Source organism: Electrophorus electricus, chromosome 8 (genome assembly GCF_041902795.1).
Source record: "Electrophorus electricus isolate QZ-2024a chromosome 8, ASM4190279v1, whole genome shotgun sequence".
Lineage (NCBI taxonomy): Eukaryota > Metazoa > Chordata > Actinopteri > Gymnotiformes > Gymnotidae > Electrophorus > Electrophorus electricus.
In genome coordinates, this window is record NC_137504.1 from 24,075,062 (window position 1) to 24,101,253 (window position 26,192).

The window sequence follows — 26,192 nt, forward strand, 5'->3', positions numbered from 1 at the left end:
CTAGAGTCCTACTGCTGATGAATAGGCACAAGTAACGTTATATATTAGCATATACACTTATTCTGAGAGGATTGCCGTTCAAGTATTATTATACTTATTGTATTTTGATTATCTTGAAACCTACAGAGGAATTAACAGCAGATCGTGTATTCCTCTTTGTAATAGTAAAGGTTAGTTGAAAAGCGCAGTTGATAATACTTAAATGTTTTATTATGATTGTTTAGAACATATTCATTACTACTAGAGTAGTATAAAAGGACCTCGTTCAAACCCACGTTGAAATTAACAGCAGTTTATAGATTAAAACAACACGCCGCCGAGTGCAGCAGGCCGTGAGAGGAACGCTAGGTTAGCGTTCCTGTTCCTCCGCCGCACAACACGTATCCGACAGCAAATCTGCTTCCTCACGTACACCATAATAGAAACCTGATTGTACTCATGTACAAGTTAAACATTCTGAAAGGTCTGAAATGTGTATCAGATCGCCCGAAGTCTACACACTTTTCTTTAAATTGCAAAGAAAACGAACACAGACAAAAAACAAAAACAAACAAAACAAACAAAAAAAAAACAGGTGGAGTGATTAAACGCTCTGGGTCTAAGAGAAGTACAGTGCTACGCAGAGGCTGGTCCGTTTTAGTGTAAGCTGTGCTGTTTTCTATAACCAGACGCTGTGAAAAGGTAACCAACCCCGTGCAAACGACGGCAGCACAAATAATCGCCAAGTAAATAGTTTTGGCCTTCGAGGCTTTTTGCCCGCTGCTTATTTCCTACCATACTAACATGTATCGCAGCTCTGCGCTGTGCGTTTCAGCTGCTGTGGCCACATTTAAACAGACCTGGATAAAAAGGACAAGCCATGAATAAGGAGCGCACATGTGCCTATGGGGACTGATTTCACAGATGCAGGTGTAAGAGCTCACCTGAGATTGGCGTGTCATTTTTCTTAAAATTACTGTAGGACAGAGAATCCTTGTTAAAACAATACTAAGAAATCCTTTCTAGAAAACAACTGAAATTTTCTAATTTTATATTACAGAATTATTTTAATGTTTATGACTATTGTTGTGTCTGCTCCCAGAGCCTCTTTTCACTCTTCTGAATAGCACAGTGACTCAGCCCATGCATCTCAGCTCAGGTGGTCTGCATTTGGATAAAGCAAAGTTGGTCTTATAGCAGAGTGTCAAAGAGCTACTTCCATATGATAAATATAACACGGAAGAAAAGAAACAAAAAAACCCACAAACATTTCTCAGGTCCTCAATGTAAAACTGTTTTTTGAACCCAGACTCATACAAACCGCATTATAGTCATACACAATTCCATTATAAAGTAAATTTCTATAACATTTTTATAAAAGAATATACATTAATTTCCATTTTAAAGAGCTTTGCATAATGCTCCCAATTTGAGAAACAGCAGTGATTGTGCGAGCAATGAATTTCCACTGATTGATGATTTCATTCCTCATCACCAGAGGCCGGAAGATCCAAACATCCCCGTTTTCCTTTTTAAATTTTGGTCCGCTGTTCCATATTCAAACAGAGCGATGTTGCAGCGCTAATACCCAACACAGGCCACTGCTGCTGGGAGGTCAGAGTTCAGAGGGCAGTGGAGGTAATCTTTTTGACCCCACGGCGCTGGGCAAGGGTGGAGCGGCCCACGGGCTCCAGCATAGGGGACACATTTCTATTGAGAGCTGAGTAAGTGGCAGCCATTGCCTCCTGGGGAACATACAACCAAAAACAAACAGTTCTCTGTATGTAAAACATGTCCCAAGATCTTGGTATGTAGAGTACAGTAGTCCTGCCTGTGTACAATATGCCCTGAGATCCTGCTGTTTATTAGTACAGAAATAGTGCCTGTGTAGATCATGGCCTCAGGGGCCGGTGGTGTTACCTTTACTAGCTGCGGTGTGTCCTGTCGGTTGAGCTGGAATTTGGGTAGCTGGTCCTTGTGGACGATCCAAGGGTGACGCAACACCTGGGCGGCTGTCAGTCGCTGGTGAGGGTCAACATGCAGCATCTTGGATACCAGGTCCTGCCCGCACAGAAGTTAAAGATCATCAACTTCACTAAACTGGATCATGCCTGCTGGCAGACTGAACATAGTAATTAAAGAGAATGGAGTATGGAGGATGCTTTCAGTGTAAATTATGACACGATAGGGTTACTACACTTAATACATGGGGAACATTTTAAATATAGATAATATCACTGTCCGGAAGAATAAAACAAAACACAAACACTGTTCTCAGCACCAGGTGTGGTGTGCTTCCACTGTTGAGACAGTATAGAGAGAGACAGTAGAGCAGAAACCTTAGCCTCATTCGAGACGGAGTTCCAGTATCCACCCGTGAGGGAGAACTTGCCGCTGCCAATGCGAGCCAGTATCTCCTCGGGAGTGTCTTCAGGACCATTAGCAAAGGGAGTGAAGCTGAGGGGGAGGGGCAGTTTGTCATCATACAGCTGGACCAACCTGCCTTGCTAATTCATCTGTGTCTATGCTTCTGCTCAAAGCTTAAACATATGAAATCTGATCCTACGTATTTAGAATTGACGGGTGTTCATGTGCATAAATCCTAAACATACTGTAGCTACTAGAAAACAAGAGGGTGTTGACAGACACAGTATGTGCTTTGAGTGCATGCTGTGGGTCTGTTGGAGAGTGTGCTCTGCATTGTACCCCGTAAGCATGGTATACAGTAGCACTCCCAGACTCCAAATATCACAGGCTGCATCATAACCCTGTTTCTTCAGCACCTTTGGATTTTAGTGTACACACACACAAACAAAATAACTATAAAAGACACATTAAAACACAGATTGCCCACATTAAAATACACTCAGTCACAGTCATAAAAACAAGCCAACATGACAGCCAACCTAGTGATTATATGTTCAGTCAGATCAGCAGAACCTATGTGTGTATGTATATACACCTCAGGAGCGACAAAGTTAGCTGTGTAGCATGGAGTCATCAGTAGGCCATTCTCAGCTCTGAGCTGCTTTGCAAAACCAAAGTCGCAGATCCGGATGGACTCAGGATTGCCAGACTCGTCCACATAGAGGATGTTACTGGGCTTCAGGTCCCTGTGCACCACCTACACACCAAACAATGGATCAAACAGTTGATGAATCATTCACGTAACCAATAAAATAAAAAAAAAAACCCAACAGAGAATCAACAGATACTAATCAAATAAATAAACTTCAAATTCATATATTACAAGGGTTAGGGTTAGCATGCCTGACATGCGTGAGTGTGAGTATTCTCACCCCCTGCACATGCAGGTACTCCACAGTCTTGGTGATGGTGTGCAGCACGGCGCTGGCCTCCCTCTCTGAGAAGAACTTCTGCCGGAGGATCTTATCCAGCAGTTCTCCCCCCTTCATCAGCTCCGTCACCAGGTACACAGACCGACCATCATCATACACCTGATGTGCATGCACGCACACACACACACACACACACACACACACACACACACACACACACACACAACAATAAAAAGTGCCAACATGTTCTTAATAAACAGGCTGGCCAACACTAAGACACACGACAAAAAAACAAAAGTGCATGTACAAACATGTATGTACACATACAGACACATTGTTCACACAACATGTACAAGTACACCCACCCACACTCTATATACACACACACACACACACACACACACACACACACACACACACAGGCAAACAGAAACTCACATCCTTCAGTGTGATGATATTGGGATGCTGTCCATATCTCAGGAGAATCTCCACCTCTTCTGTTGGGTCCCTCTTCTCCTTATTGATTATCTACAACCAATCAACATGATCACATCACATCACAACTTGCATAAACCACCTCCAAGCAAGGAATGGAATGTTATTTTATTTTAACTTAAAACGTGGGTTAAACTTTAACTAAAATTGTGGAGGGGCACTTAAATAGATTAATTAATAGAGTAGATTAAATAAATTAGAAATATGGCCACACTTCGGACTTTGTCCTCTTCAGTGGTGAGCCCAGTGTGGCTTGTGGGGGGAGTTTTCCTGCCTTACTTTGACAGCATATTCCATGGCTGAGCTCTTGTGGACACAGCGTTTGCAGATGGAGTAGGAGCCCACGCCGATGTCCTCATTCACTTCATACACATCAGTGAATTGACACGCGTTCCGGTGCTGTGAACACGAACACGAACACGAACACGACACACACACACACACACACACACACACACACACTTGTTTTAAAAACATCCAGACTAATGTGTGCACGTGTAGTCAGAGATGGGCAGTATGTGTATATATTTAAATTACATTTTAAGTATTTTGTCATTTATTTTGTAGTACAAAATTGTGGATATTTGGTCTGGATGGGAGCTTGTGTGTGTGTGTATACCTGCAGTACACTACTGATGGTGGTGTTGGTCTGGATGGGAGGGTGTGTATGTGTGTGTGTGTGTGTGTGTGTGTGTGTGTGTGATATATACACGTGTACCTGCAGTACACTACTGATGGTGGTGTTGGTCTGGATGGGAGGTTGACTCTCCTCTTCTGCTCCTCCTGCTACAAAGCTGAAGCCTCTGAACAGCTGATGAGCATTTGCACTGGGGGGCACACCGGGGGAGTCTAAACGAAGAGTGTGCATGTGTGCGTGCGCACACACGCAAACATGGAATTAACCTACATTCCACCAAAACATATACATAAACAGCTGATACCTCATTAGCGCCACACATCTGAAGGCAAAATAAAGCACAGAGATATCAAGTGTATGGTGTGCTGTGTAGTCTCTCTCGAAGGGAAATTTACTGGGAAAGCAGCCTTGCACCCCCTGCTAGGGATCAGTGTTTGTGTTCAGTCTGTGCTCTCACCTCGTGGAGTTTTTGCCGTGAATTCAGTGTCGAAGTAGAGAGTGTCATCCGCACGTCCACTGACTGGCTTAAAGGGTGGGTTAATCTCTCTACGGAACAGTTTCTACGGAAAACACGCCAGACAAAGAAGACTAATACCACTATAAACAGGACACTAATCTCAATCATCCCTAAAACTTTAAAATTCCAAAACACCAGATACAAAGCGCGTTTAGGCAGAAGTTTAGATACCGATGGAAAACTATTTGGTGATCTCTCAAGTAATCTTTTATAGACACTACCTAAAACTTATTTTGTAAGTCACAAAAAATACGATCACTCATTTATGGCCATACACACATGCTTGCATGCACACACTTACGTTCCAGTCAATGGTGGAGAAGAAAGGGTGCCTCTTGATCTCCTCCACCCCATCAGGCCCCGCCCCTAAAGACACAACACAAATCTTTTCACCCAACCAATCAGCACACATAACCCTGACAGAGAAACAGCACAGCTAAAGATTACACTAATCATCAGTGCATCAACTCGTCATCTCTCACACCCATTGAAGGAAAAACCTTCTTAGCCCTGAAACCCCTTTTGAGACATTATGGAGATAAAACCCATTGAAAGGATGAGCTGCTTACCGAGCCGGTTGCCAGGGTTTCGTTTGAACAGGTTGCGGAGGAGAGACTGGGCCCCAGGACTCAGAAACTGAGGCATACCCAGTTTAGCTCTGCCAACACACACACACACACACACACACACACACACACACACACACACACACACACACACACACACACACACACACACACACACACACACACAGGTTTCCAGGAAGCTAGCCTAGTCTTAGTGCCTGTGTGTCAAAAAAACTGCTCCAGGTTTCATCACCACACACCAAAATAGTGTTCCTTTCTATATTTGTTGAGTTCCAGAGCCATGTGGTTAAAACTGATAGCCAGGCAGAAGAAGGACTCACTTTAAGATCATGGTCATGGTATCTTTTCGATCTTTCCCCTGGAATGGCAGCATTCCGGTCAGCATTTCATACTGTAGACATACAGTGGCACAACAATAACATTAATGCAACATTAATGAACAATCTGCAACATTACTACAAATAGCCAGTATTAATATGGAACAATTTACAAAAAAAAAAAAATCTTAATTCTCATCAGCTGCATGATGGTGCTTGTGTCAACAAAGATGAACTTCTGTGGCGACTCCACCACCTCACCATAAGTACACCATAAGACCACCAATCAGCGCTGTGGGTGTGGCCTCTGCGGTTCACCACCTCAGGGGCCATGTACTCCACTGTCCCACAGAAAGAGTATGCCTTGTTCTCATGGTCTATAGACTCCTTACTCAGCCCAAAATCTATGCAACACACAAAGAGCAAAACATTTAGCAAGCAGCAGTTACATCATCTGTGTAAGATTTAGGAGTGGTTTTGAGCATACCAGCACTTAAGCCTAATAATTTAGAGCCAAGTTGAACATGATCTTAGGCCAAATCAAGATAAGATACAGCTGAACCTTGGTCTTAATCTCAAAGATTACAGTAAGATAGAAGGTCGAATCTTGGAACTCACCAGTGAGTTTAATGTGACCGTCTTCATCCAGGAGAATGCTGAAATTACCACACACACAAAGACACACAACTGGGTGTTGCTACAAATATGATTTTGGGCAAGTAAATAACTCTGGAGGTAGACAGTTACTTCTCAGGTTTGAGGTCCCTGTAGATGATTCCCAGGCTGTGTAAATGGTCCAAGGCAAGAGCAAGTTCAGCCAGATAAAACTTCACATCCTCCTCCGTGAACATGACCTGCCCAAACCCAGAGGATCACTCAGCACAGTGGTACTATCTGACAGTCTATATAGCAACTAACAGACGGATCAAAAACCAAAAGTCAAAGCTTTTCCTGAAGATTTATTTAGCTCAAATCCATTTTCTTTGTATAGAGCACATCACACTGTCACAAAGCTTCCAGTACCCTAATGAGCAAGCAAAGAGTGAGAACAGGAAGGAAAAACTCCCCAATAAGTCATTATTTTAAGTTTTAGCATCTAAACCATGTCCACGAGGCAGAAACAGCACCCTATTCTGCCTCCCGTGTCCTCAGAATCCTGTTACATCCCAATGGCTGTATTGTCACACTAATAATTAGAAAAAGCAGGACTGGAGTATAGGTTAGAGAAAAGACATGAAATTCCAGTTCTCAAATCCAAAATCTGGCACTGTATTTTGTAATCACCCATTGTGAAATCATAGCCGTTGAGGACCAGGTACTACAGATTTTCCACTCTCGGTTAGCAGAGGAGTTGGGTTTGACGAATGAAAATGGCCAATGGGTTACACAAAACGTTCGAGTACTGAAAGTGATCACAAAATCCCGGACCGAAGCAACAGACTGGAGATGTGGCGCCTGGTGTCTAGGTTGATCAGTGGTGCCAGAGCAGGTGTCTGACCTCCTTAGAGAGGCGAGTGAACAGGTCCCCTCCTCGAAGGAAGTCCAGGATCAGGTAAAGCTTCCCTTCCGTCTGGAACGCTGTGTGGGATACAGAATGGATTCAGCTGCCTGTTCCCAGCCTCACCGTGTGCATAGGCGTGTCACGCGGCACCCAGAAGCTACGCCCACAACATGGGATGCCACAGTGCATTTCAGTACGTTTGCTCACTCTCCTTTAGGTTTACATGGTGAGGTGTGTGGCCATCACACACCCAGCGAATAAAGCATCGAATGAGGAGGATGCTGACATCCTTTACAATGTTCATGCTTGTGAACAATGTGATTTTGTTTCTGTACAACCTAAAACATGGGTTTATTATGTACACCTACAGTAATGCTCAACCTACAGGCTATGAGGTTATGAAGAGTGTACTGTATATATATTTGCACATATGTATGCACACACGTGCATTTACACATGCAATTACAGTTGCTTATATAAATGTACACTAAAAGAACCCAGCTAACATTTGTCCTTTGCTCAAAGCCAGGTCACTCATGGAAGAGTTCAAATCATGTTAGCACATTCTACACAGGGTGCAGGACCTCAGTGCAGTCACTCCCCTAACTACAGAGAAGAAAAGTGGTGACAGGAGTGTCGGATCACAATTTTCAACTGACCACATCTATTAGGTACAGCTATTGAGTAAAAGTAACCAATCATGTGATGCATCAGTGTAAAGAGCATCTCTGAGCCCTGTCCCCTTTGCTCATTCTGATTTGGCTAGGAAACAATAGTGTGTTTCTGTTAATAACAGTTGCTCCTATTAGAACTATTGTTCTAAGGTACTTATGTTAGGAACTGTCAGAGGAGAGATCTTATTGGTTGAGCCGTATTTACTCACTGACCGTAGTGCAGTTTCACAATGAATGGGTGGTTGACCTCGACAAGGATGTCCCTCTCCATCTTTGTCCGCACTCGGTCTCTTACTGAAACCGCATGCACACAGACAAGATAGAAACTACCAACTTATAGCCTTTGATAGCAAACAGAATTAGAAATAAATAATTTCTTCACTAAACTACACCACACACTGGCAGAGACCAAATGCTTCTTTTGTTACTCCACAATGGGTATAGTCCTACTAGCAGAGAGAACTGTTTCAATCAGATAACTCTAAGTGTCAGTAAGATACTGAGATTAGTTGACAGTCATAAAATATCACTGTTATATACATATATAAATAAACAAACAACAACAAGCAACCGCAGTGGAGTGAGCCTGCTCTCTGAAAACACAGAGTGACACAGAACCATGTACAGTCACCCATGTGGACAGACAAACAGACATGAGCACAGAGAGATGCATACATGCACAGAGACAGAGACACACCTTTCAGTGTTGCCTTCTTGAGGACCTTCATGGCATAGAGCTGTCCTGCATCTGGCCCAGTTATCTTCCTCACAAGGAAAACCTGTTCACACAAACATGCAAACAAAATTGCATACCCGATTTGCCCGAAATTCAGTAGTGTTGCATTGGCAGCCATCGTCTTCCTCACCTTGCCAAAGGAGCCCTGGCCGAGAACTTTACGGAGCTCGAACTGTCTCGTGTCTGCCTTGTCTGAGCCCTCCTTCACGTGATGTGTGATGCTGATCTCCTTTATGGGGCCTTCATCCTGAGGAAGAGGATACACAGAGCTCACTTAAGATGTGCCATGAGGCATCTTCAGAAAGGCACGCCACTCGAGAACGCACTCGGGCCACGCTAGCAACAGTGACATTGCACCAACATCAGATTAAACTTTATTATTATTATTATTATTATTATTATTATACAGTCCAGAGTATAACATCAGAGCAACATCAGAATGAGTCCCCACCATCTAAACTTGCCCTGCGCATTATAAACCATACCAAAGAAGCCTCGATGTCACATAGAATAAAAGTGACTGTTTTTCCTTTTACTTTGGGATGGCTTTTTCTTAAAATAATCTTTGCTACATAAGACATCTGACCCAGTTTCAAAAGCTCCACTTCCTGCAGGACTCGCTTCTGGGCATCAAAGTGATATATTAAGTTTGATGAGATTTGTTTTTATATTAGTGATGAGCATAGTTAAACAGTTAAATGTAATTATGTTTCTTAACATATATTTTATTTGTATTAAGATGAATTTACTTTTGAAATGAAATTAGACTACATGCAATTGCTATAGCTATATAATTTTGTTTAATCAGAAGATTTTGGTGGGTGACAGTGTGGTTCAATTAAGATTCAGGTAATTGTAAAATCTACAGCAGTGCTTCACAGCAATGTAGAAACATGAATAACTACTTCAGACACAAACAGCTAGATGCCCTGAGCCTAGCAGAATACATTGCTGAACACAGCAAACATTGCTGCTTCCTGCTTTGGTCAGTGAGAACCGCAAAAGGAACTGAGGCAAGTAAACAGTAAATCCAATGAGAAGACACCCAATCTTAAAGTGATGGATAGCAGGCCTTGTGAGCCCATGAGTGTTTGGTGGCCAAGTAGTCACGAGTGCTTGGCGGCTGAGCTATGACGGCGTGTGTTCGGTGGCTTTATGACTATGAGGAGAACACATCACCTGGACAACGACTGTGGGCAATTACAGCATGACTGAGGAATCTGGAGCAGCATTGTATGTGCTATGCTTGTGCCTACTTGACTGCTCCACAGAACAGTTTTGAATGGATTTCAAAAAAGGTTAAACAAAAGGGGGGGGGGGGTCCCATTCATATACATACAGTAGGTACACTACAGTCTTCTAAGTCAGTATAAATTAATTTACTTTTACAATCGTTTAACTGTACAATGGTAGCAGTGCTAAAATTGCAGATATCAATATATTACAAAGTGCATACTTTCTCCTGATTATTTAATACATGTATACAACAAACCTAAACAGTCTTCAACTGTTCAGCTTCATCCTGACGCATTTCAGAAGCAGATATTTTGCATGCAATCATGCTATGGGAAGTCTTAAGGAGAATCCTCAAAGATGTTAACCAGTACTGCCCTTTCACAAGCACAACTTGATGTTCAGTAAAAATATTAAAATGCTAAATGATAGCATGTGAACACAAACACACACAACTTTGCACCTAAAGAGGTTTCCCAAGACAGAGGTTACTGCTTCCTGTCATGAGTCACAACCACACAATGTCAAAGGTGAATGAGGTTTAACGCCAGGGCCAGACTACATAAATTCAGCCCAATTTCGACTTTCCTCATAGCTGACAAATTTTTAGTGTCTGGTCCGATTAGAGTGTCTTTGGTGAAAGACAGACATAGTGTGTAGACTGATCCCAACATAATGAAACCTACCAAAGGATGGGGAAGTTAAAGTGTGCAACACCACTCTCTGTCAGTCATCCTGACAGAGACTTAAGCACAACTGTTAGCTGCATCCTGCATTACACAAAAGGAACATAGACAGTTGTCTGCTAACATTTATGCACTCTCACACATGCACTGTTCTTAGGAACAGTTCAGCAGAGATCTTTATTCCTTCTCACTGCTGTTGGAGTAGTTTAATAATGAATAATGTACGACTTCCAACTCTAATCCTATAGGCTGCCTGCCATGCCACTCACACTTCAAGGGAATTCTGGGCCTGACTCGTACAGGGATCCACCCCTATGCTTCTAGAAACTTCCACGTGAGATAATCCATGCTGTGGCAGTGGTATTGCTCAACTGATCCTGTCGCTCATAATCCCCCTCCAGCTGCATCTACTGTAGTTTGAGTGCAAGGAAGGAGTACAAGGGAGTAGGGAGAGTTCTCTTCAGACTGCAAATTCTTACAATCAGCTGCATGTAGCGTTCAGAGGCAGCAGATATTTCTGAACGTATGCACACGTGCACAAAGAGAAAAAGATAAACTCAGAATCCAAAGTCACAATGAGTCAAAGTTTGAAGTCTGACTATTTTTAGGTGTTTCCCCCCAGAATAGAAAGACACTGTTTTTCCTCCTCGAGGTCTGTGCAACAATGCATTTGGTTTTGAAAAAAGGTCAAATATCAACAGTCACTGCAACACTCCCGTACACGCACACACACACACACACACGCACTCTCTGAAGACTTACACTGACTGCATTTGCATCGTCATCCCCCATAGAGTCATCCTGTCAAACACACAAGAAGAGGCATGTTATTCAGTGTACATTGAAGCAGAGATGAAACCATGCACTTAGGCAACTAGAGTGTCTGGAATTCAATGAGTGCACGTGTGTGTGTGCTTAACCAGACGGAGGACATAAGAGGACTTTTTCTACCACAAACACTCAGACAGACAGACACAGGATCTACAAAGCTCAGCCAGCATATAACAACAGATGATCCAAAATGTGATATTTTGCATGCAGTCATGCTATGGGAAGTCTTAAGGAGGGAGACAACACCCAACAGCGGGAAGAAATGTTGCTTGTCAAATAAACCCTAGACTGGAAGTAACCATTCATATAGCATGACTCTGGAGAATACTCGTAGCCTATATGAACAGCTCTCCACCGGTGGTTTTCGGAGACCGACCTTCCGCTATTGTATTGTCGACTTTTCACCTGGGCAGAATCATTATTTGTGACCGTAGAGACAAGACGCTGACTAAGTAGGCGAGGTCTACAGCACTAGCCTGTGGCTTAATCCTAAAGAGGAGCCTACGCCGGGAATTCCTGATTTTGACAAAATCTGCGTGGTATAAAACACCTAGCTGGTGAGGTTCTCTAGCTACCTAGCTAATAGCTAGTTATGTAGGATAACTAATATTTCATTAGCAAGCAAGATTCAGGACGCATTGCCCAGAAGTTTAGCTGTCACCTATTTCTCACGTTGCGGGAAAAAAAGTTCCGTACTTGAAACACCAATGTATCTCGTAACCTTCCATAAAACAAAACAAATAAATTACCAGGTAAAACATAACCCGTCTGTTTACCACATCTCTCCACGCGTAACATGCAATAAGACATAAAGCAGACTAAATTCACCCTTCTAGCTAACTAGTCCACTGAATGCCAAGTTGGGCTTGTCCGGTCAGGTCTAAGCATAGATATGAAGATAGCTAAGCTAAAGCTCTCCGAAGAGCTACCGCTATTGGAAACGGAAAGAAATAATATATTCGAGCTAACTATCTAGCCAGGCAATCTAAATACTTATCTACGAAGTGACGTTTGTTTTACAGTTCTCTAATGTATCTTAGACCTTTACCTAGATTACCGTAAAGTGTTAGGCTAACCGAGCTATCCTCTGGAAAGCTGTGATAAATTAAGATCAGTAACATGTGACGGAATGCATTCAGGTCCAACAAAGTTACAGCGTCGCGTAATGTTGCATTAGCTGGCTAGCTGGCCAAATAACGGTGCCATCACCGCGACGTTTTTAAACACTTTATAAATAGCCATGCATTGCAAAATGTTTATACACGGTCAACTGACGTAGTTTCGCGACATTAGTTAGCCCGTTACATCCATTAAGAAAAGTTGGCGGTCTTCAAAGATGCGCTTGTGTGCCAGTGCATTGCATACTCGATTTCCTTGTAAAACAGAGGGTACATTCGTCTAATCGGTAGCTAGTTACCTCATGCTCCAAATGTCCAACTGGCAGCTTCTGCCAAGGATCCGCAAACTGTGCCAGGGGCATCGTCCAGTCCAGATAGAGTTGCAACTATAGCGGACTGAAGTGATTTCACACGCTCAATGTAAGTTACAAAAAAAGATCGTCCCGCGAAGGGGTTGACCCCGTTAACAAGTCAAACAAACTTTATTTTTATTTTTTTTTTTATTGAAATACGTTCTAGATTGCGTAACCTTTCGCAACTCAACTGCCCTAAGTACTTTAAGTGTAATTCCTAACCTTTCTACTGCACGATCACGTACTTCCGTTTTTTAGTCAACATGGCGCCGCGCCGTTTACCTGTCTCTCAGAATGAGGCTGCAGGGCACGTCACGTGGGCGTGAAATAATGGCCTCCCATTGGCCAGCGGCACACTACAGCTCAGGTAAGAAATTTATTTGAATCGCGTTCTCAGATTAATTTTTATGCGGAACTGTACTCACTGTTGCACTGCATTGCACACGCCATCACGAACCGTAATTTTAAGCAGGGCATGGAATGTATAAACTCGACGCCATATGCTCCCAATCCCTCATGTTGTACTGTTAGTTCTTGAACCTTTGAATGTGGTGTAAACGCTTTGATTCCGATACGTCATCTGCCTGTTGGCCTTTTGACTCTGCGTTACATTTGCATCTTTGGTTTCCGTCTTTACTGCAATAATATTTTTTGTCTCCTGTTCTTTTGTAAATATTAATAGCTTTAGACCTAAGGCAAAACAAGTGTAGAAGCTGAGAAAAAGTTCAAAGGCATGTTTTACACCCTGTCACACAGACGCACTTACACGCAGTTCATGCAATGTAGTCAAGGGATACAGCACGTCTTATCCCTGTCTTGAATAGCTACAGAAAAGCACCGTGTGGAGTGTAATGATCTCTCACAGAGTGTGTGTGAGAGGGAGAGGGAGGAAGGAAGGAAGAGACAAAGTGCTGCTAGTATTGGTAAAGAGCAGAGTGGAACTCTCAAACTGTTTTTCCATGAATTACACAGCTCAAAGTGAAACACTATGTTCCGGAGAGGGGCCTTGCCCAAAAGATGATTGTTAAGATTCTGCCCTTTTATCTATACAAGTCAATTTGCTCCTAATGCATTTCATGGAACAGCTCTGAAATGTCCCATTTTCTAAAGAGGGCCAGAGAGATGGAAAGATCTAATATTTAAAGAGGTCTTAGCTACTGCCTCTATTAGCACTGCTGGATAGGTTGTACTGTCTACTAAAAGCCCAATCACAGCATAAAACAGCTAAAATGTGGTTGATTCACCAGCTCGGTGGCCAAAACTGCAACTCCGGTGCAGTTTTAAAAGTTGTACAAGATAGCAACATGTATGAGGTGCTATAAACACACATATACCTAGATTTTAGGACTAATTCTTCTTCCAGCATGTGATTTATCAATCCCACATAGACCTAACTGATTGATACTTGGGGCAGGGCAGGGACTTGGGATCATCTCAGGCTGCCCCAACCTGTTACAATGCCAGCCATGTTGTGAACCTCTTCCTTTCAGTCCTAGAGCTGATCTTTTTACAATGAACATGCATGCCCAAGGACTCGATTTCTTAAAGGGAACATGAATTTGAGAGGCACCCGAATTGAATGCAACACAGTCCACGTTCTTGTCCCCAGCAAAGCAAAGCTATGTCCCCCCCCCCCCATGTAAAATGGGAAAAGGTGGACAATTAAAAAAGCAGACAATTAAATGTATTCATATTTTTAATTTTTATAAAGGCTATGGCAGAAACAACACAAACATGGCCAACATGGGATAAAAGCCTGACGTCTGACCTCAATTCCCCATTCACCATCACAAGTTTTCTTTTTAAATTGCCTCCAAAAATGGTTGTCAAAACTTTTAAAGTTGCTTCCTGCTTTTAGAAACAAAACTACATTCTTCTGCCCCCCCCCCAAAAAAAGAAAGAAAAATATTGGTTGGACAAAAAGAAACAGGAAATTATATTCAGGTCCAGTGGGCCTATATTTCCCATTGTGCGTTTCAGAGATTTAATTTCTGTACCACCACCTCCCCTCCTAGTTTTTACTCGACTTAAAAGTCTCCAGTAACTTTTCATCTAGCAGGCACAAATTGCTTGTCAAGATATAAAGCAACTAAATGGCATCCCATTACCTACATACAAATAACAGATTCCATATATAATGAAGTTCATTATTAAACAGCTTTTGTTGATATTTTGTGGATCCCCAGCAAACAAAAACATTCTAACTTGTGTAATTGTACATTCATTCCAATGAGCTTGTTTTTTTTACCTGGAGCAAACGAAAGGGTGGATGTGGCAGAAAACGGTGCCATCGGGAACAGGACGCAGAGTTTCAAATGGTGTGTTGTCGTCCTTAATTGACCCTTCAACCATCCAGTACAGTACAAATGTGGCTGTGTGTGTTTCTAGAAACATGTCAGTCTACAAATGCTAACACAGCTAACTATTAATGAAAGCTAGTGGGAGTTCAATTACCACAGAGACAATGAACAGCGCTAGCTCACCCCTGTCGGCTTACACTCAGGGTTAGCCATGTTAGCCTTTTTGGGTAAAGTACTCTCTGGAAGAAGAGGCTATAGGGCTTGCAGAGTTCTTAGCTGATGGACTTGAGCTTAGCCCAGGGGTTGGTTCCCCGTACCTCCATGGGAGGTTCATTGGAGAAGATGTGATTGCACAGGTCTTCCAGAGGGGGCTCAGGGTCTGTTGTGGCAAACTGAGCTGCATCCTCAATCTCCTTCCTGACCTCTACATCAATCTCCTGCAGGAATTGACAGAGACACACAATGTTTAGAACTGATCAAAACAAAAACTCATCCAACTGACTCTCACCTAAATACTGAAATGAATCTGGAACAGAAGGTACAGAACAGAGCAAAACCCCTTTTTCATAAAAATGACAGGACTAAAAGACCATAGTCTATGAAGGGAGATTTTTCTTCTGGTTGTATAAATGCTCTCCTCCCTGACCCCACCTTAAGCTCTTCCACGCTGGCCATGTTGTTGCTGATCATGCGGTCCTTCAACAGGGAGATGGGGTCACTCTTGCTGCGCACCTCCTGGATCTCCTCGCGTGTGCGGTAACTACGGAAACACAGCAAGGTCAAGAGGGGAAAGCTCATGCACTGTCGCCATGGTAGGTTTGGATGCCTGGGATGGGGTTACAAGGGTACTGTGGGAAACTAAGAGTGACGATAAAAACGAAAAGAACCTCACTACTATCCAGGAGGTCCAAGTAGGTGAGGAGTGTGTAAGAAGTAAACAGATTGAACTCATGACAAAAACTTCCCCATGTTGGTTGTTATTATAAACAGAAATAAATGTAAAATGCATGCCATGCCAGTCAGGTAGACAGCTGATCAGTCTCCTCATTCACATCACTTTGTCTGACATGGTTATACAGATGACCTTGGTGTTGCTAGCACCTTGAGCTAACCCTTTTGTATACATATTACTGTAGGTGATGGTAGTGGAGGTGGTGATGAGTTATTCTTACCTGATGCCAGGATCACTCATGCTGTGTCCGTGGTAACGGTATGTCTGCAGCTCCATCAGAATTGGGCCCTACAAATTGTAACACAACTACAAGATTAACATGAATCTACAGATACCTCCAGACAATTCAAACCAAGCTGGCTGTTCCCCTCTGGCCTCTCATTTACAAGGTGTTTTCACTTCATGGTGTTTGTATTTCATACCATTCTGTGTAAACACTACAGACTATTGTGCATGAAAATCAACCGTTTCTGACAGTCCAACACTTATGGTCAAAGTCAAAGTCAGTGAACGTTAACTGAATGCATGTCTCTATGCACTGGACCACTGCCACCCACCTGATAGCCTGATTACATAAATAACCAAGTGCTTGGGGTGACCGTGATGAGGATATATGACTTCCTTTTTTGTCTGTCAGCAGCTAATTAGTCTGTTTTAAGGCCAGAGGTGTGAATGATATCTTGGTTTACCTTTCCAGATCTGCAGTGCTCTGCAGCAAACTTGGTGGCCTCCCTCACACACAGGATGTCCATACCATCGACCTTAATGCGCGCACACACACACACACACACACACACGTGAATTACTGTAATTAATTCCTCATTCCTTATTTGTTAATATCTTAGTTTGAAGGAGTTATCTTAATTTTTTATTTTTATAAAAGTGAGCTACATTATTAAATCCTTATCACAAGTTTAGTCCTTTGACAGATGTACATCTATTTTTTAAAAATATTTGTCCTTACCTTAGTTTTTTTTTGTTTGTTATGTAAAACATGTAAATTTATATAGTTTGTTGGTTGATTTCACAGTATTGTGAATAACATTTGTTAGTTTTGCATGCATTTCCCCACATCTCTCACATGGAACTATGTGAGAACAGTACAGTACATATAGTGAATTCTGATTCAATAAAATCTTTAATTTTATATAGTAATGCAATGGTTCGACATTTATTTTATATTATTTGAGTGGCTTCCAATATAATTTTTGATCATCACAACCAGAAATGTATTTTATACACTCTTTCTATTTCTATCTTATTGATCTTAATCTTAACTTGATTTTTGATTTGCCCATTACCAATTTATTTGCTCCTTAATAGGATCAACTTTTACTAAAATTCAATAACTTGTTAGTTTCAAACCATTTCTTTAAAACTTTCACTTCCTTTTCCATTTAATTCAGAAGCCATTTTCAAATAAATTGTCCTCAGAAAATAATATTTTAAAAATAACACTTTACAAATGTCATTTATATACAGTATAAACAACTTGGATCCTAGCACTGAACCTAGTGGAACCCCACAAGTAATCAAATTAGATTTGACATTATTTGTTCATATCGATATGTCCACCTGTGTGTCTATCTAATCATGCGATTAAGGGACACTGATGTTGCTATATCATATATCGGAAAGCGTGTTGACACTGTCATGAAGAGACATAGTGGTAACGACATGTTATGAGACTGTACATAAGTGTATATTCAGGACCAGCTAAAGTGGCGGTACACTCCGAACTGCCCGTCCGTGGTGTATCGTTAATTTTAGGCAATGACATTGCCATTAGTTTGCTGTTCTCTGTGCCCGAGGCAATAGAGAATCCTGTGGAGGTTAATGAGTCTGCACAAGAGGTATTAGGCACATTTCCTGCTTGTTTTTTTTTGACCCGTGCTCAAGCATAGAAACTCTGTAATGTGGTTCCCCTGAAAGGAAAATTCATGTGTGATGTGCCAGTAGGTGATGCCCAAGCAGTGCTTGAAGAAAATGTTGTGCCCGCTGTTCCTGATCCGGAGATACCAGATCTCATGTGGCAAAAGGAGCTGGCTGTGGCTCAGTGAGCCGACAGCACCCTTTTGCATTGCTTAACCCTCGCAGATAAACAAGGAGAAAAAGCTACAGGCTATAGTAGTGAGCATCACAATGAAAAAATGTTATTGCGGAAGTGGTCTTTGACTGACTCACTCTAGTGAAGCGTGGAACACAGTGATGCAAATAGTGGCACCAGCCACCGTGCCCATGTTTTATTTGTAGCTCATGGTCACCCACTGTCAGGTCACCTGGTTGTGAGGGTCCACACAGTGGATTTTGGAACATTTCCTTTGGCCATCAATTCGAAAAAACGTAGTTACTACTGCTGAACTTGCCCTACATGCCAAATGGTTAAGAAACCAAATCAGATTATTCCCCTTGCACCTTTGGTTCCAATTTCTGTGGTGGGTGAATGTTCTCTTCGACTGTGTAGGCCCCCTGCCAAAGGCACGGGCAGGATGTTATTTGCTGACTTTAATGTGTACCATTAGTATCATTAGATACTGAGATGCGATCCCCCTTCGTTCACTTAAATCTAAAGCAGTGATTAAGTTCTGTACTACCTTTGGCCTACCTAAATGTATCCAATCCGACAGAGGGACTAATTTAATCTCAAACCTATTTAAACCCATTACACAAGTAATGCATGAGTTAAGTATCCAACACCACTCCTTCAGTGCACATCACCCTCAGTCTCAAGGTGTGTTGGAAAGGTTCCATCAGACTTAAAAATATGCTGAGGTCTTACTGTACTGAGTATGAGAATGATCAGGATGATCGTGTTCCTCTGCTCCTTTTTGCTCCCCGTGACACTGCTACCCGTGACATTCTTTAGGGTTCAGCCGTAATGCACTGCTTTTCGGACACACAGTGTGCAGTCCACTCAAAGTTTTATCACACCCGTGGTTGTCATCCAGTCCCAGGACTAGTGTGCTTTGTGATTTTGTGGCTAAACTACCTAACTGATTGCAGTTTGTTAGAAAACTAGCCAAACAAACTAACAATCTTAGTGACTCCGAGGCAGCTATGAAGGCAATGCATGACCGAAAAGCAGCCGTTCTTTTGAGGCTGGTGACAAGGAATTAGCCCTTTTGCCCATGTCGGGATCTTTCTTGAGTGCACACTTTGCAGGTCCCTGACAGAAAAAAAGACTCCTATGAATTATGTTTTGGCTTCCCCTGATTGTAGACAAAAGACGCATATGAAAAGGTGGAGGAAGGGAAGAAGGGCTATTCTTGGGGCTCATTAGAGAATTTAATGCTGCTGTTTAGTGTTTTGACTTGTTTCTGCTTTTTGATATTGTGATTGCTTGGATTTGTGTGTATGAATTTGGATTCTCCTCTTGATTTACGCATCGATTTGTCCCTTATTGGTTTGGTTGCTGGTTAATATACGTCTCTTGTATCTTGTATATATTGTCCTGTATATAGCAGTTACACACTGGTGATGAGGAGTGGCTGCCATTTTGTCTGGGGGTGAATTTCTCTGTATATACCAGTATAGTCAATGTAGTCATTGTACGTTTCTTTTTGTTAGCTTAGTCAGTTGTCGTTTTGTTTCTTGTGTGGTTTTGTTTGTTGTGCTGGGCCACTCCTGAAGCTATTGCTCCAGTTACTTGTATAGTTCTAGATCTGAACAACAAAACTTAAATACACTTGACCTTTGCTTTCAACCTGTTTGTCTGGTTTGCATTCCATTATTTATTTTTACTGCTGTTACACTCAAACCCTGTTATGTCCTCCCAGCCTAGCCATTGATAATATGCATCATCAATGTAACTTATTAGCCATGAGTATGCTGTCTCTCTAATACCCTCTCTCATACTCTCTCTCTAGTTTCTTCATTAATAAGCCATGATCAATAGTATTTAATCTATAAACACCCTCACAGTATAGTCCCTGCTGACTATTGTAGTAAATGTCTCCATGAGCTGCTTCACTGCCATTGCGGTGGACCTATTTATTATAAAGCCAACCTTATGGTCACTCAATATAAAATGTTTTTCTATGAAATTAATCAAACCTGTGTATAAGTAGTCTCAATTTTTTTTTATAACTGGAAAAACAAACTATTCTATAATTTGAGAATAGATGTGTCTCCATTTTTATAAATAGGAATAACTCGCTGTTTTCATCTTGGTGGGAAATAATGAAAGATTGATTGTGAATGTGTGTAAAAGGTTTCATGCATTCTATAATATTTATTACCAAGGGCGCATCAATTACAGTCCAAATCACTGGACTTATTATACCTTTTTAAGTATACTATTTATTTTTTAGAAATCTATATAGTAAATATTGCAAAATGACGCCGGTGAGGTCGGCTGCCCTCACGACTGCTCCGTCCACACCTGAACTTGAAATCTTTTCTCTCTTTCTCCTTGGTAACCTATGGCTTGTCAGCATATTTATGCTTTCTTTTCATATAGCACAATTATTTGGACAAAAAGCCATACCTCAGTAGCATAAACCTCAGTAGCATCCTCAGTAGCATAAACCTCACTCCAGTATTCGTTCCTCAAGTCCCCCTTGGACTGTTTGTGTGTGTGTTTTTTACCCTCAGGCCTGGGATGAAGTCTCCTCTCTTGTAGTAGTCAGTGCTGGCTGCTGCCCTCTCCACAGACGTGCCCATACCATATTTGTTATTCTCACAGATAAAGATACATGGCAGTTTCCACAGAGCTGCCATGTTATATGTCTCAAAGATCTGACCCTGCATACAAAACACACAAAAGGTCCACCATTCGTCACTGGCTGAAGACATAACACTGAAGAGTAACAGAGTCAACGTTTAAAATCATCAGGACAACTCCCTGATTTTCTACAGTGCGTAATGCAAGTAGATGAAACCACAGCACAAGAAAGGGGAAAAAAATTTTTTTTAAATTGTGACTCACCTGATTGGCCGCACCATCACCATAGAGACAGACACAGAGCTCATTCTTGCCCTGATACTTGCAGGCCAATGCTACACCAGCCCCAAGAGGCACCTGGGAAATTACATTTAAATTTTACAATGAAAACCAAGGTAGAGCTGGAGCCGGTAGGCTAAAATACACCACTTGCATGCAGGAACATGACAGCAGCCAAAAAACTGCATCATGTATCCTGACTCACCTGGGCTCCCACGATTCCATTTCCTCCATAGAAGTGTTTGGCGTACATGTGCATGGAACCCCCCTTTCCCTTTGCGATGCCACCGCGACGGCCTGTTGGAGACCAGACACACAGGAACATGGGTGTTCAACTTGGACCTGCAATGGAGGGGTACACTAATAGAGCACAAGTACTTAGTATGTCTACCTACGTGAATACAGGCAGTACTCTGCTCTAACAGACATCAGTAGGATCCAACCCAAAAATGCTAAAATGCCTGAACTAAAGTAGCTAAACTAAAGTTCATGCCCAAAGTTGGTCTCCTGATTTATTTGATGATTTTCTGTGGTATATGCAGTGGTGCATTGGAACAGAGATGTAAATGGTTGGTTTAAAAAGTAACAAGTCCTGTCCTGATCACCCATTTGATTTCTATTTAGCTCGACCTGCTGATTTGAACCAATCTGAAAGCCAAGCACCTGGAATGAAACACTGAGGGAGGAGTGTGTGTGTGTGTGCGTGTGTGGGGGGGGTATTGTGGCATTTTCACCTGTGAGTTCTGCCATGATCTCACGGACGGTGCCGCCCCTAGTCAGGGTGTATCCATGAGCACGGTATGCTGTGATAAGGTGATCTGTGCGGTTAATGCCACTCTCAATCCCCACAGCACATGCCTCCTATTGGCACAGCATTAAGCAGACGGTGAGTGAGCGTGTTGTCTGCTAAAATCTTCAGATATTCCATCAAATCACTAAACAGAATTCACACCATGTGCTAGGTGAAAATGTGTCAGATGAAGAGAAGAGAGAAGACTGAAAAAGAAGGCTTTTAATGGAAACAATTTGTTCTTATGTGCAGATAGTGCTTTTTGAATGAAATCAAGACAACATGCAGTATCTGAAACTGTATCTGCTTGTAGTGAAGCTGTGTGTGTGTGTGTGTGTGGTGTCTCCTCACTTGTCCATCATACAGGTGACAAAAGCCTCGGATGATCTTCTGTTTGTATAGCTGGTCTGCCTTCAGCTCCATTCGTCTCATCACCTGCATGGTGCGGTAGTATTGAAGCCCCTCCTCCCTCGTAAGCACCGCCTGCAGGGGTGGACCCTCCTCCAGTTTGTGCAGGTCACATTTCTGCCCAAGAGTGACAGATAGTACATTCAGCCAATCAAGACATGACCATTATTCTGCTTATTACATATTTAATTAGGTTATTAACTACCATCATTTAACAGAATAGAGCAAAACTGAAGTATTTCCATCTGGGATTAGGGTGTTTACCTGATATTTATTAATTTGTCTATTTATTTACCTTGTAGTTGTGGTACCTGGCAGATGTTTTCTAGACTATGAATAAAATATTACCCAGGATTGAGCCCAGGATTTACCTGTGCCTGTGGTTGACACAGTTAACATCTCACCTTGATGTCAAAGGTAGCCTGGGGAGTGAAGTCTGCATAGGTTCTACTTGCCACCACCACTCTGCTTCCCTATAAAATGAAGAAATGAGAAGATGAGCACAGAAATTAAAACAACACTCCCATCCCCCCCCCCCGAACTTTTTGGCCAGCAGCAGAAAACAACGCGCGCGCGCGCGCACACACACACACACACACACACACACACACACACACACACACACACTTATATCCACCAGATGAAACATGAAAGCACACCAAACCATACCGGCAAACAAGCCTGACCACCTGAACCAAGACAATGGAATTCAAAGTAACACAGATTACACTCTGGTTACTCTGCGACACCAGGGAGATTAAACCAGTTGGATGCTTCAGAGACATAAAAAAAAGCTTCTCTTGTTTAAGTTAAGACACTGCAGTCGGTCAACAGTAAACATGATAAATCATGGAAACATACACTGAGGAACTGCTGTGCGCCGCAAGCAGTCAAGCTGCGTTCTGGGAAAACTCTGACCTAGCAGGTTAAGTGTAATGTATAGTGGGGGGGTCATGCTTAGGTGGGTAAGCTGGGGATTGATGGGAAGCCAGGTATGTGATGTAGAGGAACAGTAAATGAGAAGCTGCCAGTACTCACAGCAAGCAGTGGCTGTGCTATGGCAGTCTCTACTGCCTGGCTGTAGATGTTCTCTGAAACATCAGCACTCGGGTGGCTCCCGTGTGGAGGAAGTGTGGCAGGGGTGTAATCAGTGAGGGGAGGGATTAATAGAGCAGAGATGGGGGCAAGGGTCACAGGCATGTTGTGGTCTGGTTAGGGCAAAAATGGGTGGGGTTCTCTCTGAAAAGTTCCGTATAACCAAACAATCTGGGGCATCATATTCAGGAGAAGGCATTTTAAAAACATGACCGCTTACTAATATTTCTTTTAAAGTTGATTCTAATAATGCATCATCCTTTGTGGATGTATCAAACACCATCTGTGATTCTTTCAGTGCTTCAACTGGTTCAAACACCTTTTCATTAGCTGGGGGGACCACAGACTCCCTTATAAAGACACCGTCTGTCCAGGCCACTGTTGGCTGCACTGAAAGCTTTTTTGGCTGGGGATCATCCACATTGTTCGCAATGCACACCAGAGATGCACTAGTTTCTTCCACACTAACCACTGGAGTCAAGGCTAGCAGTCGCTCTTCTGACTGCTGCACCAAGACCTCTGGTGTGTTTCTAGAGCTCCGGAACAGGGGGCAGAGGGATGGGAAGCACTGGATGTGTGTGGAGTGTCTGAGGGGAGTTTGGGGTATTTTTTAGGGTGTAATGTTGGGTCTGGGTCAGGGGACGAGGTCATGTTTGCGTACTCGCCCTGCCCTGCCAAGAGCTGCATTACAGCACTACACACAGATGACTGCAGAGAAGAGTCAGGCAAACAGGTCGCCATGATACAAGTCAAAGATCAAGACACCCCACTCCCACAAAAAAAGCCAGAACAAGCAGAGTAAATGTTAAATATTACCACTCATCACTCTAGACAAAATGCTTCAAATATAAAAGGTGACTGGTATTGAACTTCATATCTGCTCCACTAATTAAACAAGTTCAGCATGCAAGGTAAATCTACAGTCCTCTAAGGCTTATTAACGCCACAGTATTCAGCAACCTGCTCAGCTGCTTTCTGAATAAATAAATCAACAATACACACTGAATTCATAGTATGTACACACACCTATCTGTTTGGAGTGGGTCTATGTTTGTGTGTGTGAGAAAGAGAGACAGAGACATTAGCATGAACTAGCAGCAGCAGGCAGGAGTGACTAGTTGAAATGCAACTCCATTAAGACAAATTACACCAGTACAATGTAAAATTGGTTTTAGATTATGCACCATAATTGATGGTTTTTAAGAAAATAAACTAGCTCATATAAATAAAACTGACAGTAGACTAATAGAAAAAATGAGAGCAAATCACTGAATTATAATAATTTGTAAACACACACACACACACACACACACACACACACACACACACACACACACACAATCTTTGACCTTCATAAAGGGAGCAAAGCCAGAAGAACAAAACAGTAAATCACAGTATTTCTGGACCTAAATATATAGTGATGTACTGATGAGCTGCAGCCATTCCACCCTTTCATCAGAAACCCTTACCTCACGAACCAGTTCAGCTCCCTTACAGACAGCCCATGAAAGAGAGAGAGAGAGGGAGAGGGAGAGAGAGAAAATATATAAATATAATTATTATGAAGTGACCTCCCCTTTCCAGTGCTACAAACACTACTGCATCGAGCGTGATTCCGTTAGCTACATTCCAAAACAAAGTTAACAATAACAGGCATCACAGTCATGTCGCACCCTTTACTTTGGCATTAAATTAAACAGATGTCGAGGAACAAGCTCATCAGGCTAGAGCACATGAACTCTCAGAGGGGACCGCTGTGAGGAGTGACTAACCTGCCCAAGTCCCCGCTTCCGGTAACGTATACAATATAAGAATGTGATGGTACCTTTTCAGACTTGCACACAGCTCACCGCAGCCTACGTAGGCATGGCTTAGTACAGAGGCAAGGTTACGAGTGACTAAGTGTTGCCACTGTTGCGTTTGAGACAAGATGCAGACACTGAAATTTGGCGAAATTTGCGCCATGTACATAGTTTGCTAGTTAGCTATCTTAACTGAAAACAATTGATCACTGCTGGCAGCACAATTGTGTTGCTTAGATTTGAAGCCATGACATTAGCAACTAAATGACACCAAGATGACAGACAGGTTCATTTTATTTTAAGAATACTTAGCTAACATGATTACATAACGTGGACGTATTTCAGCGCTGACTCGGTTGGCTAGCTAACCTTGATGTGTTCAGCACATTAGTTTCCTTCCAGTTAGTTAGCTAACGTTAACCTAGCTAACATATTCCTGAAACCTACCTTTAAAGTAAACCTCTTTTACCTAAATATAACCGATCCATTGAACTGTACTGTAAACATCCACTAAGATTCTTACAGATTGTAGCTACCTAGCCAAAGCCAATCTGGCCCAGTAAGATACCTTTGCAAGGTCAACATAACTATGCTAGCGGTTAGCTAAGCTACATGGCTACCGCAAGCACGGATGCGGTTCTGTGACTTGCTCACAGAACAGCTTTGTTCCTCTGCTCTTGAGCACCAGCAACATAAACCTTTGATAACGAAGAGCACAGAGATACGATACTTACGTTTCTGTTGGCACTGCCCCTCAGTACGTTGGATATGATGTTAAGCATCTTTTGCATGCTACCAAGGCCAGCTCAAACCAAGAAGAGTCGCCTCTGTCCTTCCACAATGATTTTACAATCATTTCAGCGCAGTCATGTGGCTACACCGCCCCCTACTTGCCAGTAATGCTCAAATCAAACCATTAAATATTATATATCATCTGCTC

At 42.4% G+C, this 26,192-nt stretch overlaps 2 protein-coding genes and 1 long non-coding RNA gene across 12 annotated transcripts; 1 reads left to right on the forward strand and 2 right to left on the reverse strand.

Moving 5' to 3' along the window:
- Positions 1 to 192: 192 nt before the first annotated feature.
- rps6ka3a (ribosomal protein S6 kinase a, polypeptide 3a) lies at positions 193 to 13,049 on the reverse strand. 10 transcript variants are annotated; one of them, XM_026998459.2, is made up of 23 exons: positions 12,321 to 12,562; positions 12,154 to 12,213; positions 11,424 to 11,462; positions 8,873 to 8,989; positions 8,704 to 8,785; positions 8,220 to 8,300; positions 7,330 to 7,409; positions 6,579 to 6,685; positions 6,450 to 6,487; positions 6,093 to 6,235; positions 5,835 to 5,905; positions 5,497 to 5,585; positions 5,229 to 5,293; positions 4,868 to 4,970; positions 4,492 to 4,622; positions 4,053 to 4,172; positions 3,717 to 3,806; positions 3,279 to 3,437; positions 2,942 to 3,103; positions 2,686 to 2,762; positions 2,319 to 2,436; positions 1,900 to 2,040; positions 193 to 1,724 (listed from the first exon to the last, which is right to left on the reverse strand). In XM_026998459.2, the coding sequence occupies exons 3-23, from the start codon at positions 11,451 to 11,453 to the stop codon at positions 1,602 to 1,604; spliced, it is 2,127 nt and encodes a 708-aa protein (XP_026854260.1). In that variant the 5' UTR covers positions 11,454 to 11,462; positions 12,154 to 12,213; positions 12,321 to 12,562; the 3' UTR covers positions 193 to 1,601. The 10 variants fall into 10 exon arrangements, 9 of the variants coding, with proteins under 9 accessions (XP_026854260.1, XP_026854253.1, XP_026854255.1 ...); XM_026998452.3 differs by lacking the exons at positions 12,154 to 12,213; positions 12,321 to 12,562 and adding an exon at positions 12,910 to 13,049; XM_026998454.3 differs by lacking the exons at positions 12,154 to 12,213; positions 12,321 to 12,562 and adding an exon at positions 12,768 to 12,849.
- On the forward strand, positions 12,944 to 14,890 carry LOC145659068 (uncharacterized). The gene is made up of 2 exons (XR_014125057.1): positions 12,944 to 13,030; positions 13,222 to 14,890. It is a non-coding gene; the product is annotated as an uncharacterized LOC145659068 (long non-coding RNA).
- On the reverse strand, positions 14,647 to 26,134 carry pdha1a (pyruvate dehydrogenase E1 subunit alpha 1a). The gene is made up of 12 exons (XM_026998450.3): positions 25,987 to 26,134; positions 24,920 to 24,940; positions 22,760 to 22,828; positions 22,299 to 22,472; positions 21,892 to 22,018; positions 21,363 to 21,454; positions 21,143 to 21,235; positions 20,803 to 20,958; positions 16,905 to 16,976; positions 16,436 to 16,503; positions 15,915 to 16,023; positions 14,647 to 15,700 (listed from the first exon to the last, which is right to left on the reverse strand). The coding sequence occupies exons 1-12, from the start codon at positions 26,041 to 26,043 to the stop codon at positions 15,536 to 15,538; spliced, it is 1,203 nt and encodes a 400-aa protein (XP_026854251.1). The 5' UTR covers positions 26,044 to 26,134; the 3' UTR covers positions 14,647 to 15,535.
- Between the last annotated feature and the right edge of the window lie 58 nt (positions 26,135 to 26,192).

What these genes read in the sequence shown, in the direction of transcription:
- rps6ka3a (XM_026998452.3), bottom strand. Translation starts at nt 12,972, where the DNA reads ATGCCCCTGGCACAGTTTGCGGATCCTTGGCAGAAGCTGCCAGTTGGA. An exon ending in AGGGACCTCAAACCTGAGAA is followed by an intron (nt 6,488 to 6,578) that starts GTAACTGTCTAC and finishes TGGTAATTTCAG; the next exon opens with CATTCTCCTGGATGAAGACG. An exon ending in ATATCATCACACTGAAGGAT is followed by an intron (nt 3,438 to 3,716) that starts GTGAGTTTCTGT and finishes CATGCACATCAG; the next exon opens with GTGTATGATGATGGTCGGTC.
- pdha1a (XM_026998450.3), bottom strand. Translation starts at nt 26,043, where the DNA reads ATGCAAAAGATGCTTAACATCATATCCAACGTACTGAGGGGCAGTGCC. An exon ending in AGCACTGCAGATCTGGAAAG is followed by an intron (nt 16,504 to 16,904) that starts GTAAACCAAGAT and finishes TACAATTTGTAG; the next exon opens with GGCCCAATTCTGATGGAGCT. An exon ending in CCAGCGTGGAAGAGCTTAAG is followed by an intron (nt 15,701 to 15,914) that starts GTGGGGTCAGGG and finishes CAATTCCTGCAG; the next exon opens with GAGATTGATGTAGAGGTCAG.